At 44.6% G+C, this 14,174-nt stretch overlaps 1 protein-coding gene across 1 annotated transcript in view; it reads left to right on the top strand.

Annotated features, from left to right (window-relative positions):
• The window catches only part of reck (reversion-inducing-cysteine-rich protein with kazal motifs), an 86,996-nt gene that overhangs the window by 8,765 nt on the left and 64,057 nt on the right, over positions 1-14,174 (top strand). Inside the window, exons 2-3 of the mRNA XM_079292473.1 lie at positions 6,079-6,137; positions 11,888-11,962. Of these exons, the coding sequence (XP_079148599.1) occupies positions 6,079-6,137; positions 11,888-11,962 (134 nt within the window). The remainder of the gene's footprint in view (positions 1-6,078; positions 6,138-11,887; positions 11,963-14,174) is intronic.

A 14,174-nucleotide genomic window follows, 5' to 3' on the forward strand; every position in this document is an offset into this window, starting at 1 on the left:
ACATTCATTTTTAATTCCAGTGGTAGTGCGACCATCAGGTGACGCGGCACTACCAGCGCTCCTTATTCTCCCCATAGAGCGCTGCAGGGACGACGGATTCTTCTGCTCAACCAAGAAGTTAGCATCACACCTGTTACCTCGACAAAGAGCCAACGGGGTTTTGGGATTTGTACAGATAATAAGCTCTGAGGCAAACAAACGTTTACGATAGTTACGCGTTTTGTTCAGCCAGATCATCTTCACGACTGATTTCTGAAGGGTAAACGCAATCGGCAGAAGTCTCAAGCTAATTCTGGGCTCTGAACGAAAATACACCAAGGTTGCGTGACTTCACGTCACCACCACTGAGCTAAAGGACAAGTCAGCGTGATGAGGCTACGTTGTCCCAATTAGCCCCTATTTTGTATCTATTTAGTATTTTATATCATAGAACAAAAGGTTCAAATCTCAAGCTTGTGTTAAAGAGAGCTATTCTTCTCCACCTGTCAGAGCCGCTGCTGCTCCCGCTTCATACGGAGAAAAAGCAGCGTTTCAGCCACGACGGACAACCTGGAAACAGCAGCAGGCGCACGAGCGTGAGCAGCTGCTGGGACGATAAGGAGAGGAATTTCACTGCACCCCCCTTCTATTTCACTGTAACATTACTCTGGGTTTCCTGCCAGCCAGTTTCCTGTGTGTGTTCATGTATGAGTGGAAGGAAGGAGTGGACATAACAGTGGGGCTTTCTGGGCATTTGCAGGTTTTGGAATGAACTGAATTAAGACTTTTCTAGATGAAAGCGGCTTATTGATCGATTCTTTCATTCAATGCCTTTAACTTAAGAGCCGAGGTGTTTATGAAAAAATGGGTCATGGCTGAATGGTGGGACAGAGTTCCTCATTTGTTTATCTCAATTTCAATGGGTGCTATTTTGTCTTTAAAAACGATTTAGTCGGTGACCTTTGCCCTCAGCTAGTTAACCTAAATTCTGTAAGAATGATACCGTACACTACTTACACGTTGTTTACACAACTAGCTCGGTCAGCAGTTGTGAATTGGTCCAAATTTAAGCGTGTCATATTCCATTTTTAAGCTGATGAAATGATCAAGCGGGACCTTTAGGATCCAGAGCTGTAGAGCAGCTCGTCGGACGAACTCACTTTACAACTGTTTATACTGGTGCAATGAGCCCCGAGCACACAAAGGCAGAATGAACTGTGAAGAATCAAAAAGACACGCAGTGTAACCGGCAAACCTCCACAATGCAGGGATTGTAATTATCTGCAAACTCATATCTCATATTCATGGACTACTTTATTAGCTTTGTACAAGTCCTGTAAAGACACAAGTCAAGTATTAAAAGCATTGGAAAGAAATAAAGGCTGAATATCTGTAAACTGTTTGATTTGGCTGCAAAATATTTACTCAAATATAGATTTTTAAGACCTCCAGTTTCCAAAGCATTAAAAACCAATATAATCCCGAGACATAGTGTTTTTATCAGTAAATATTGGTGACAGTTACGTGATCGGGCGCACCGAGTTACTGAATTCAGAGGTGCACGACCAAGCGCCGCGACCACCTGCACTCTCCATCGATGAGAAAAGGCCGTGATGACGTGGCCAGCGCGCCTCACTTCAGCGTCATTGCAACGAGCTTAAACTCAGCTTCAACGGGCGGTTCTCAAGCAGCACTTCAGCCCGCTCGGAACCAACGCGTTCCAAACAACCACGGCGCTCATCTTTCTACAGGGAAGCTGAATTGGTCATTTTTAGAAAAGCAGCTTTGGGTACTTAAAAAGAACAAGAAACTGCATCATTTCTGATCCGTTTGTTTCGGAAATGATTTGTACAGTACGAGCTTATCATGGTTAATGCTGTGTAGACCATCAAACCAGCCCGGAGTTTACTTTATCGTAAATAATGGCAAATTAAATAATACATTTGAGGAACAAAAAGTACAAATCCCTTCATTGTTCAACCTTCATTAAAAACTTCATGATGACAAGTGGTCAAGACGATGCACGCTGCTGTTCCTATTTAGTAATCTCATTATTACTTCACACCCCAGCGAACCTTTAGATAAAAAAATATAGATAACATTTTAGTAATCCTATTTTTACCTGTCGTGATTAGATAGCAAGCATGTGTATCTATGGCTTGAAGACTTCAACCATTGATTTATGTATTTCATTCATCAAAAGAGGATTTATTTGTCTGCTAGTTAGTTAACAGCAAGCCCAAACACCAACCTGCACTGATCCAATATGAAACGGACATCAGTGCCTGTATAGAAGTTGTACAACATTGCGTGAAACTTTGAATGTGTTGCATTCCCAGCTCTGATTGGTCCACGCCACATAAACCACAGTGTCTTCCACCACAGAGCAGATACTCCTCTAGATCGGCTCATGGATGCTCACCAGCTGGCCGCCATTGGTTCACACCAACTTTTTTACACCACATCCATGTCACCACTGCTTTGTTACTGCTTGCTGCTCTCTCCTCTGTCTCTTAGACGCTGTATTGTTTGTTTGGATGTGAGCTTCACACATGAAGCACAGAGACAGATAACGGTGTCAATGACTGATGTTTGTGGTTGGATGCTGAAAACTCAATTTGGCACAGAAAGAAAAACACTGCTAATGTGATTTGCAGGTGAGACTTTGAACGCAGACACAAAAGACTTCATTTACCCACCTAGTGTTTTGAGTGACCCCCCCATGTTCCCTCTGGAGAGACCTCATGCTGACACATCCCTTGTCTGTGGGAAGAAGGAGTGTGTGTGTGTGTGTGTGTCTGTGTGTGCGTGTGTTGTCAAAGGCAACATTTCTAAATTCATCGATCTGTTAAAGCGTAATGGTATTTTCGCCATCAACCATGGAAGAAATAACCTATATTTCTGCTTAGTACTTGTGGAAGTTTCAGATATCCCATGAAACTAACCGCCGACCTGTCTGGGTTCATAACATAGTCCAGAGGAGCTCCGTGGATTTCATCGATGTGTATTCACTGTGACACGTCGGCTGGTTTACTACAGCTGTATGAACATGAAGTTCACTAAATAACAGATTTTGCTGTGATTTATCTGCAATAAACGGACAAAAAGAGACGCCGAAATAAGAAGAAGAAGAAGAAACATTCCTTTATTCCTTTATAACGACATAATGATGGCGGTTTGTAAAGAGTTTGAATTCACATTTAGTTTGTTCTCTCTGCAAGATGACAAGCAAATCACTTTTTAAATTCTTATTTCCTCAATGGAGCTCGGACCGATCGTTGCTATTCTATGCTAACATTGTAGCATCTCCATCAGCACTTAAAATAACGTCATCTAGGCGTAAATACGGCAGCGTCTGTATGTGGTTTGTACATATACATAGTTTGGTCCGGTCTCTATTGATATGAGGTATCGTAGAGCTCTGGGTGAATCCAGGATTTGTTTCCTGATTCAAGAACGGCGTAATTTGTTTTACTTCCAATCACGTGAATATGGTGTATAGAAAGTGTTGAATCATAATTCTCGTCATAATTCTCGCGGTGCCCACGTTACCTGAAGGCAACGTGGTTGAGGAACTCCTCATCCCTCGTTGTTATGCTGTCACTCATGATGACACGCCCCTCTCAGTTGATACCACGCCCCCCAAGTTAGATTCGGGTCAAAAGTTTGAACTGAAAAAAAAAACCTGAAAGTGGAAAAAAAGATTTGAAACCGAAAAAAAAGGATTTGAATCTGAAAATATAAAATCTGAAACTGAAAAATATAACAACTCAAATATCAAAATATATATGAAAGTGAAAACTGAAAAAAAAATGTATTAAATGTATGTAAAATTCCAGAACTGAATCAAAATTATATTCAACCCAAAAAAACTTTTCATTCACTTATTTTGAATACATTGCTGTATTTTTCAATGTTCAGGTTCAAATTTTTTTTTCAAATGAACAAAACATTTGACCTGGATTTAGCTCCATACACGCACACTGTTGTGCCAGCAGAGGTACAAGGCACACAGCTCGTTTGACCGGCTGCCTGTGTTGTTTATTATTATTTATTACATTTTTTACTCACATTAAAGTCACATGACTCCTGCATCATCATGTTAGTTCCCATTGCTCTTTTCTCTTCATCAACAGACCAACTGTTCCACCTCAGCCAAGTGTAAACGCTTGTTTGCCATATTTGGACTTTAAAAATAGAAAGATAGAAATAAGTGATGAAAGTGTTGGTTGGTGGCTAACCTGAACTAACAGACAAAACACAACTTTTTATTTTTTTTTACAGTTTTGTCCATTTCAATCAATCATTCACCTAAATAATTACAAAAGGATCGAGGAACAATGGTCGGACAGGAGAAGAATAAGGAGGAACAGTTTAGCCGCCCCATTAAACCACTGAAGTGAAAGTGAGGGCTCCTAGAATGGAGAGTGCCGTAGGTCAAAGTCGTTAATAGCTTTACTATTGGCCTTTAAATCCTCTTGCATCGCAGCCCCACATTTAACAATAGAATACTTCCTACAGTCCTCAGTGACGAGTAACAGCCCGTGTTCTAAGCATTCACACACGAGAACGTGTCACGAGTCATTTGGACGTCTGAATGAAGTTCAACAGTGCAGCCGAGGGGCCGACTACACTGTGCTCTTCATTCCACAGACCACAGCGTAACGATGTAGCTGAAGGGGGGGGGGGGCTCCTGGTGTGTGTATGCTGAGCCAGAATTGGGCCAACGCTCATTAGCAGCCAGCCCCGGGGGCCGCATACTGTACATGAGTGAATGGCCTCCATCATCCCTCACCCCCTGCCTCCCTCGAATTATTATGTCACCTGCCGTTGTTTGGGAAAGCTGTTTCTATGTGTGTGTGTGTGTGTGTGTGTGAGAGAGGGAGAGAGACAGAGAGAGAGGGGGGAGGTTAGGGAAGGAGAGGTCTTTTGTTCTCTGTTCATTTAGGCCAGAAAGCAGAGAGACGAACCAAACCAGCACAACCGGGTCAACAAAACCACCAGACATCAACTGTAGAGCCACCAGCAGGTTGACACCAACTGTTTTGAGGGTTGTAATGAAGTTTTGAAAACATGCTGTGTCGCACACACACACACACATAATCATCACAGCTTTTTACACTTTTCTTTCACACTAGTGGATTAAAAAGCCGCACGTAGACAAAGTCCACATTGAGAAACACGCCCCATCTGTATCAGTTTTGGAGGTTTACTCCCACAAGAACGCCTCAATAGTGTTTTTGTGCTTTAGGATCTGATGTCATTGTTCTGATGTCATTGAACTGTCGTTTTAATATTTTTGGAAACGTACCTTTTTGGCTTTCTGTCCATGGGTGATGCAGAGCATTTGTGGATATGGATGTGCTTCACGTTAGAGATAACGCACAGCGAGTGTTAAGTCAAGTCCAAAGAATAATCATTTGACAAATATATATTGATTTAAAAAATATTTGATTATTTTTTTAATGACTTTGGAGCGTCGTTGAGAAACGGAACGTAACACAATAATGATTTTATCTCGACTATCGTTTTTTCATAAACGTTGGAAGCCAGAATCGTTATTGAAATGAAATAAAATGAAATGGATGAATGGCACAGCCCTAGAATGCAGGTGACTTGTTATACATCTTCCCGTCTCTCTGCTCTCTCTGTCGGTCAGACAGACATGGTGAGTTCATGGCTCACGGTATTGAATCAACACCAATGACAACAAGACTCTGAATCAAATGGAGTCATCATATTCCCAAACATTCCCACCCGAGTAACCACGTCCTGCTGATGTTTGAGATGCGGTTTGTAATATTTGGGGTGAATAGCTTAAGAGATGACTTAAAGACCGAGATGGTGGGTGATTGTAGAGCATCCTCTGTCCCACCGACTGTACTTTACTGTGAGAGAGCAGCTCAGCACCACCGTGGTAAAGTGTCACGTCAAGTCTACATACTAAAACTGAGCCAGGAACCCTGGACGTGGGCTGTGGTCTGGAGCTCTGCTGCCAGCCAGCGCCCCCAGGACATGACATGTGTCCACCAATGGTAACGCTGTAACCTGTAATGACCTGACGGCAGGATCACCACTAACTCACCCATCTGTCTGCAGATCCCTCCTGTTGCCAACATGCTGCCGAGTTCTCACCTTGCAAAGAAGCTTGTGACCAGGTAAAAAATACACACTCTCACACACACAAGCCCCTCCTCGGGCCACTGCAGTCGGCCTATGAATGGAGCTTTTTGAAGGGGAGTGGGGGTAAACTTTTTTTTTTTGTCTTTTGGTTCTTTGAAGTGAAGATAAAAAGTCTCACCCTGTTTCAATTGGGAGCAGGTGACGCTCTCTCTCTCTCCCCTCGCTCTCCCCCTCTCTCCCTCTCTCTCTCCCCTCTCTCTCCCTCGCTCTCTCCTTCTCCCCCTCTCTCTCTCCCTCACTCTCCTCTCTCCCTCTCTCACTCTCCCTCGCTCTCTCCTTCTCCCCCTCTCTCCCCACGTCCGTCTTTATGGTCGTAAAAGAAGCTTTTTCTCTGCGATCAGCAAACGGGCAGAGAGTTCAAACCTTCCTCGTGCTTTTGAAGTGAAGAGGGAGGCTGGACAGAACTCTCTGTGCTCTTAATGGCCGACACCAGCGCTTTGCCAGCCAAAGAAAGAGAGAGGAAACTGATTGAAGAAGACATTAAATGAAAAGATGGAGGTGGACGTCTCAAAAGAGAGGAAAAAGTGTTGGGGGGGGGGGGGTGATGAAGATGAAAGAGATGGAGCAGGAAAGATAATGGACTTTCAGACGTGTAATGGCCTCAGAACACCCCTCAGCGGTTGTGCTTAAGGTCTGTAGTGTGTGTGTGGGTGGGTGTCACGGGTGGGGTTGGCTGTCGATGTAACCACCAAGACCATTTTTAGCTCTAATGGAAGCCGCCTCATGCCGGGTTACACCCAGAAAACGAGCCGTTCTTCAAAAGGTGCGGGTGGTCATACATAGAACCCAACGGCTGTTTGAGGAAGACAGATGTGCGTCCAAGCTTTGTTTGATACTGCTGGTTTGGAACATTTCAAATAAAAGAAAGTAGACTTGACTGTCTCGAACAGCACCTGGCTACTGAAGTATTACCAGCAATGTGATTTAATATTATCACCTTAAACAACCCAAAGAGTGTCTTCTGCGTGGATTTGTGGTCTCGTAACAGCCTAAGTTGTATGAATGGAGATAATGGCTCACTTTCGTTTGTTCGTTTGTTTTGCCTCCGGGGCCAAAGTTGATGCTAAACCTTCACTTTACCCAGCGGTTAGGAAGCAAGACATGACAACGCTCTTGAAGGAGCTGCAGCATTTCGTTGGAATAATTCGAAAAACACCAACTCTCAGGCCTCGATGACGCATGATTGGAAAACCGCTGCTTTTTGTCTCTTAGCCGCCCACCGCTCGATGAGCCCGGCACCAGAGAAAGAGCCCATCAGTCTGCCAGCCGGCACTTATTCACCTTTCATACACGCAGAGGGAGTCTTACAAACGTCCCGTCGGTTTTCAGAGTTGGTCTTTTGTTGCATCAGAGAGAGAAAGTTCTTCTTTGATTGTCTGCCAACAAATCACTGTCGCTCGGCTTGGCGGTGTGTTTTTCTGTCACTTTGGCGGAGATGCGACGGCACTTGGAATAAGCAGTGGATGAAGTCACTGTCGGTCTGGATTGCTTTCCTCCAATGCAGTTGCTTCCAACAAAGACCAGTCCAAGAACACCTGATTACAAACACATTACGAGCACCTGGAGCCTGGCATGAAGGAGCCGCGCCCATAAATGAATAGAATGGACAGCGGCGTACAAAAGCAGAACTCCATGCTACAGCTGTTCTTCTTCTTACCCGAGTGAAAGATTAGAAGGCGCTTTATTAATCCAGTGGGGATGTACAATTGTAACAATTAACAGAAATAGGGCAAATTGGGAATGTTCAACACACAACCAACACTTCAATGTGCATTTAGGTACGTAGGTTGTTGGGGACATTAAACATCACGTCGAACACATCAAGCTTAGGTTGCATCCACACGACCACGTTTTTGGTTTAATAAACTGCATTTGTGTCTCATGTCCAGACTACTGCTGCGTTTACGAACCCCCTGAAACAGAGACGTTTGAAACCGCCGGCGACGTCGTTTTAGTTTGAAACCGCTGGGGTTGCGTTTTTGTGCGGATGGGCAAAAACCATGACACACACTCATGTTTGCTGCTTGGTTGGGTCTCATCACTCATCATGACCCCTATCACGTGATCCTTTTCCAGTAGAAAACCAACAAACATCAGCCCCGACTACCTGTGGTTCATTTCAACGTGGATAACGAATTAACGGCGTCGCTGACCTTGTTGTTCACGCTAACAGCCGTTGTGCAGTTAAATTCTGTATGTTACAATGCTACTACTGCCTACATGTGCCGGGGGAAAGCTATGATTATTAGGACGGAGATCGCTTTTGTTTTATAAAACGCTGTGACTGCAGACCAGCAAGCATCTTTTGGTGTTCTTTGCCACAGCCAGTGTTGGAATCACTGACGTCTCAGAGCAGTAGAAATGGACGAGACCTCGTCCTCGAGACCTCGAAACATTATGCACGGCCAAAGGTGCAACAAGTACATTTCTACCGTCTCCTGGATCAAAGTCAGCATAATATACAGTATGTCGGGGTCTTGATCACTTTCAATAACTCAGTAATAGAGTTGGGAGTGTTCCAATGGCGAGATCCACAAGCCCTCTTTCCTCAAAGGAACAGTGTGGAGCTGTTGGGGGGATCTACTGGCAGAGTAGTGTGTTACATTACATTACATTACATTGCAGTCGTTTAGCAGACGCTTTTATCCAAAGCGACTTACAATAAGTGTATTCAACATCGGTTTTCGAGAGAACAACTTGTCACCAGAAGTAATAGGTGCATGTCCTTTCCTCAAACAAGCATCTAAGAGCATAAACCAGCACCAACGTACAGTGCAGAAACAAATGAATGCAATAAGTGCCACAAACTAATATGAATACAATAAGTGCAATAAGCTAGTATGAATACAATAGATGCTAAGTAAGTGGTGAGTGAAGGCTCAGGTAGGCCTTCTTGAAGAGGTGAGTCTTCAGCCTGATGAAAGATGGGCAGTGACTCTGCTGTCCTGAGGTCAGTGGGGAGTTCATTCCACCACTGAGGGGTCAGGACAGGAAACAGCCGCGACCGGGTCGATCGGCCGCAGGGACCTCTGAGCGACGGGCGACCAGTCGCCCCGAGGCAGCAGAGCGAAGAGGTCGGGCGGGGGGTGTAGGGCTTGACCATGGCCTGGAGATAGGAAGGAGCTGCTCCTTTCACTGCCCTGTAGGCTAGCACCAGAGTCTTACACTGGATGCTCTTACAGGGAGCCAGTGTAGAGAACGGAGAAGGCAAGTTGTGTGGGAGAACTTGGGGCGATTGAACACCAGGCGAGCTGCAGCTTTCTGGACACGCTCCAGAGGTCTGATGGCCGACGCCGGGGCTCCGGCAAGTAGTGAGTTGCAGTAGTCCAGGCGGGAGATGACAAGAGCCTGGATGAGCACCTGCACCGTCTCCTCAGTGAGGAAGTGAATCCTCCTGATGCTGTAGAGCAGGAATCTGCAGGAGCGTGTAACCGATGCAATGTTTGCTGAGAATGACAGTTGGTCGTCCAGGGTCGCACTCAGGTTCCTCAGTCTGAGTTGGCGTCACCACGGCATCATCAATGGTGATGGACAGGTCTCGGAGAGGGCAACCCTTCCCCGGGAGGAACAGTAGCTTGGTTTTGTCCAGGTTGAGCTTGAGGTGGTGTGTCGTCATCCACTTCGAGATGTCAGCCAAACACGCAGCGATGCGTGCCTCCACTGGAGTGTCCCCGGGGGACTGTAGTCTGTTGTCTGTAGTGTGTGATCACCTGAAAATAAGAATTGTTGTTATTGTTTCTACGGACAAACGTCAAACCAAACACTGACTTTGCTCATACATTTTCCTGCTTTCTCGTCAGCCACTGTAGTTTCAGCCGGTTGCTATCTGCACCAGTTGGTGCCAGATCCTACACACTGCTCCTTTTAAAGGGAGAATACAAACATACACCTTCTGAATGTTGAAGTCTTCTACGACTGACTTAACTGCCTTGTTAACTCGTCGTAAAGCGCACTTCATACAAACTCTACAGAAACTAAATAAAGCGTATTAAATCACCGTCTCTGGTGTGGTCTGAATGAATCCTTAATTAACCAAGTTCAATGTGAAAATATGCCGACTCTGCATGCTGGTATTTCCCTGCTGTGCCAGCTGCCCGCTGAGCTCATTTATTGAGCTAAATAAATGACAGAAATTGCAGCACAAACAACACCTGGCCATGTGCTCAGCCAACTGCCGTTAGCTGATATTCCTCCAATCGCCCAACCCGACTTTGGGTATTTCGGGCCTATGTGTGTGTAAAATAACTTCAAATATACCAGCTCATCTCAATTTTTACATCCTACTTTTTTTCCCGCACACTTTGCACCCTTTTTCAAAGTACTGTTCAGAGGTTCAGACTGCTTAATCCTCACAAGGAAACCGTAACAGATTAATTTGTGTTTTTGTCCTGGGCGTCGGACTGTGGAGCCGGGCATTAGAACAGCCTTTTGTACCACTTCTTCTTCTGCTGCTTTCTTGTGATCTGGCATTTTGCTCAATTCATTCTGTAGCTTCTGAGCTTGAGCTCGCTTAATTTCCAGATAGCGCTCCAGCTCCAGCTCCACGTTGGTTTTAGCCACTGCAAGCAACTTCCTTTCAGCACGGAGCTCTGTCCATCATCTTTGACTACTTTTGAGCAAACAGCATCATTGATGTAAACACAGAGTCCGCCTCTTCACGTCCAGCTGTCCACCCGTCAAGTTCAGCTCGATCCGGGTCCACGATGAAGACAGGTCTCTGTACTGATGTGGGCACAGCACTCACCAACCTCCCGTTGCTGGGTAAAGCCTGAATGCTCCCGCGACTGGACCTCAGCCAGGAGCAGAGTGGGTGGTGGAATAGCCTTCAGGTCCTAGCAGGGTTAGCTTAGCTTAGCTTCGACTCCGCCTTAATAAATGGCGTTTGGTCCGGCAGGTCTGGCTGGGTGGTCGGTCGTGGTCGGTGATCTTCTCAGGTTCCACTCCCAGGAATGAATCTTAATCCTCACGCCTCCTTCTCCGATGTTGATGTGTATTCTGTCCGAGCCCATAAGTGCTGCAGTGCTAAAGAAGAAAAGATGACAAATTAAGCCAAACACTGGTGAAATTCGTGGGAGCTGCCGGCCGCAGCATGTACAATGCAGACACTGATATTTTTGACTTTCATTAAATTTTGTCCTGACCTTTTTGACTCCTGTTTCATTTGAAAAGCTCTTGATCGACAGCTCAACTAAAGCACGATTCACTTTCCCCTCAGGATGACTTGTAATAACTTTGGCGATCCATCCGACTCTTTTAACAAATAACACCAAATATCTGCATTCTTGACAGCAACACAACGACTGGTGTATCACACCATTCCGTCTCATTTGTGCGATTGTAGTTGACTCTTCGTTGTGGTCGTCTCATGCATTTGCTTGCCATGAAACCTTGTATTGCAGCTGTGTTTGAAAGGTGCTGTGACACTTCATCAACCGGCCCTGCTGGAAGTTCTTCAGCCACTTTAGACTCCTAGTAAAGCTGCAATGTGTCTTTGAAGGACCAACAGGCAGCTCCAGACAAGAAACACCCACATGTAAAATAAGCTGAATATTTTCACGACTGTATATGATGTCAGTGTGTTGAGCTTTGGCTCTCTGAGAAGACGGAGTGCCCTCAGATGCAAGTTGGTTGAACTAGTAAATGATTGGTTTGGTTTCTACAAGGCACATGTACATGGACTTAGAAGGTGATTTTGTTAATTCTGTGTTTTCCTCCCATGTCGCAGCTCGCCACTATAAAGAGTGAGTCTCGTCTAAAGCATCTGCTCCAGAGGTTACCCAGTTACTGTCCGGAGTTGATGGTGAGTACACTTCCTCTATTACAACGATGCTTGCTGTATTTATTGATCAGCTGTTTGTTTATTTGGCTTGGGATGTAATCATTCACCCCTTCTTGCTCAATACTTCAATGCAAAGAGTGTCTTTAAAATCTAATTGGACCAGAACTAATTGCATTCAACTGAACAAAATAAGTAAAAAATAAGTGTTGATAAAATGATGATGATGTTTACTAATCATTAGCAATGCTGTCATTTATGTTATTTTATCTTTTGTGTGGGTTTTAAATAATATATTCTATCATAGCTGATGGCAGACAATCACATTCTACCATTAATACAAGTTTATTGCTGCAAATATGATTACATTTTATTTACTATTTTAGGTATTTTTTCATAATTACCAAATGATTTTGGAAATGATCTCTGGGAAGTGAGATCCAAAACACAGCTGCAATGACCGCTGAGCGCCGTAGGTGCTGCCAAAGAGAAGTAAACGGAAATCTTCCGGACTAACTTTAAACAGTGGTTGGTGGTTGTGGTTACTAGACTACTGGAGCACCTGGTTCAACCACACACACACACACAGGCTCAGAGCTTCCTCCCACCGTGGGTAATTACTAAGCAGAGAGGCTGGTTTGCTGCTTGTCCCCCTCGCTCTCCATGAGCCACACCAGTAATTAGACCGAGGCAGTCTGAAATGAACATGTGTCCAGTTCTTATTCAAACCGATGCCCGAACACTGTGCGCTATTGACATGCATTTACCGTACAAACATGATGCACGTGTGTGTATTATTACAGCTGTATTGGGATTGAAATGTTACTTCTAAACATGTAACTGGTAGCTTTTAGATTTAGGTCTTAGTGCTGTCACAGTACCGGAGATGTTGGTTTTGTTGCCATTCTTTGAGCCTGATTAACTCAATGAAAACATTTGTGCCATTTTCTTCGTAAATCTGGCCCTTTGTCATGAATACTGGACATGTTTTGATACTGAACATTAAAAAGAAATATTCAATTTTATCAGTAAAAAAACAAATTCCAGCTCATCAAGAAGAGCAGAGAGGTAAACAAAGGCAAAGAGCACAACACATGGCTGCTGTTACATAAACAAGTTCACAAGAGAAAGGACAAAGGCCTATTAAAGAGCGGGAAAGTTCATTCATGACACTAAAAACAGCTATCGACAACTTCAGTTGCCATTGAGATTCAGTTGTCATCATGTGTGACCGAAGCGCGAACTGACCAGGCAGCAACCTCTGGTTCTGCCGAGTGCAGCCAATGCATTATGTCTTAAAACTTGCATTCTCTCTAATGTCCACCAGGGGGTGACTCCTCTAGTTGTATAGACGTCTATGAGAAAATGACTCTACTTCTCTCTTGATTTATTACCTCAGTAAACATTGTAAACATGAGTTTATGTCTCAATCTCTAGTTTCAAGTCTTATTCAATAAAGCATGGTGTTCATTTAGTACATTATGGTCCATTTAGAGTCAAACAGACCATAAAGCAGGGGATGCTTTAGGGCGGGGCTACTGTGATTGACAGGTCGCTGCCACAACCAGAGCCGTATACGGTATCTCTACGCAACTCCTCCGCATTCCAAATATGGTCACTTCTGTTCATTGGCTGGAAAAAACCCAACATGGCGACGGCCGTAATCCAAGATGGCGATAGCGAAATCGCCGAAATCGAGGCTTCATAACGTTAGACCACAAACCAACGGGTGACGTCACGATGACTACGTCTCCTTTTTTAAGTCTATTTAAGATACGCTCGTTCATTGTAGGTTTTTTGAGCTGAAAATGGAGACTGTGAAAGAAACACTGCTTAGCTGGCCTTATGTAGGTCATATCCGACTGTAACAGAAAGACAGCTTTCATCGTACACGTACACACAAAGGCTCTCTGGGTAGACTGGAGGGATCTCTGCTTCTGCTCATGTAAACTGCAGCATTATTCTTCCTGTCATGTTGTTGCCTCATTGGCCCCTGCTACATCACAAATCATGTTTATGCCTCATGTAAAGACACCGTTACTCCCCTGCACCGCCTCACAAATGATGCTGACGCCCGCTGACGGGAACCTTTGTTCCCCAGCCAAGAGACACACGGAGGGAGTGTTACCAGTGATGCGCTGACTTCGCACAAAATGACTGTCCTGTGAAAGCATAAGGGCATGAAAGAGCTTTTCTCTCTCTCTCTCTCTCGCTACCACACTTATTTTTCCATGTT

This window comes from Melanostigma gelatinosum, assembly GCF_949748355.1.
Source record: "Melanostigma gelatinosum genome assembly, chromosome: 20".
Classification (NCBI taxonomy): Eukaryota; Metazoa; Chordata; class Actinopteri; order Perciformes; family Zoarcidae; genus Melanostigma; species Melanostigma gelatinosum.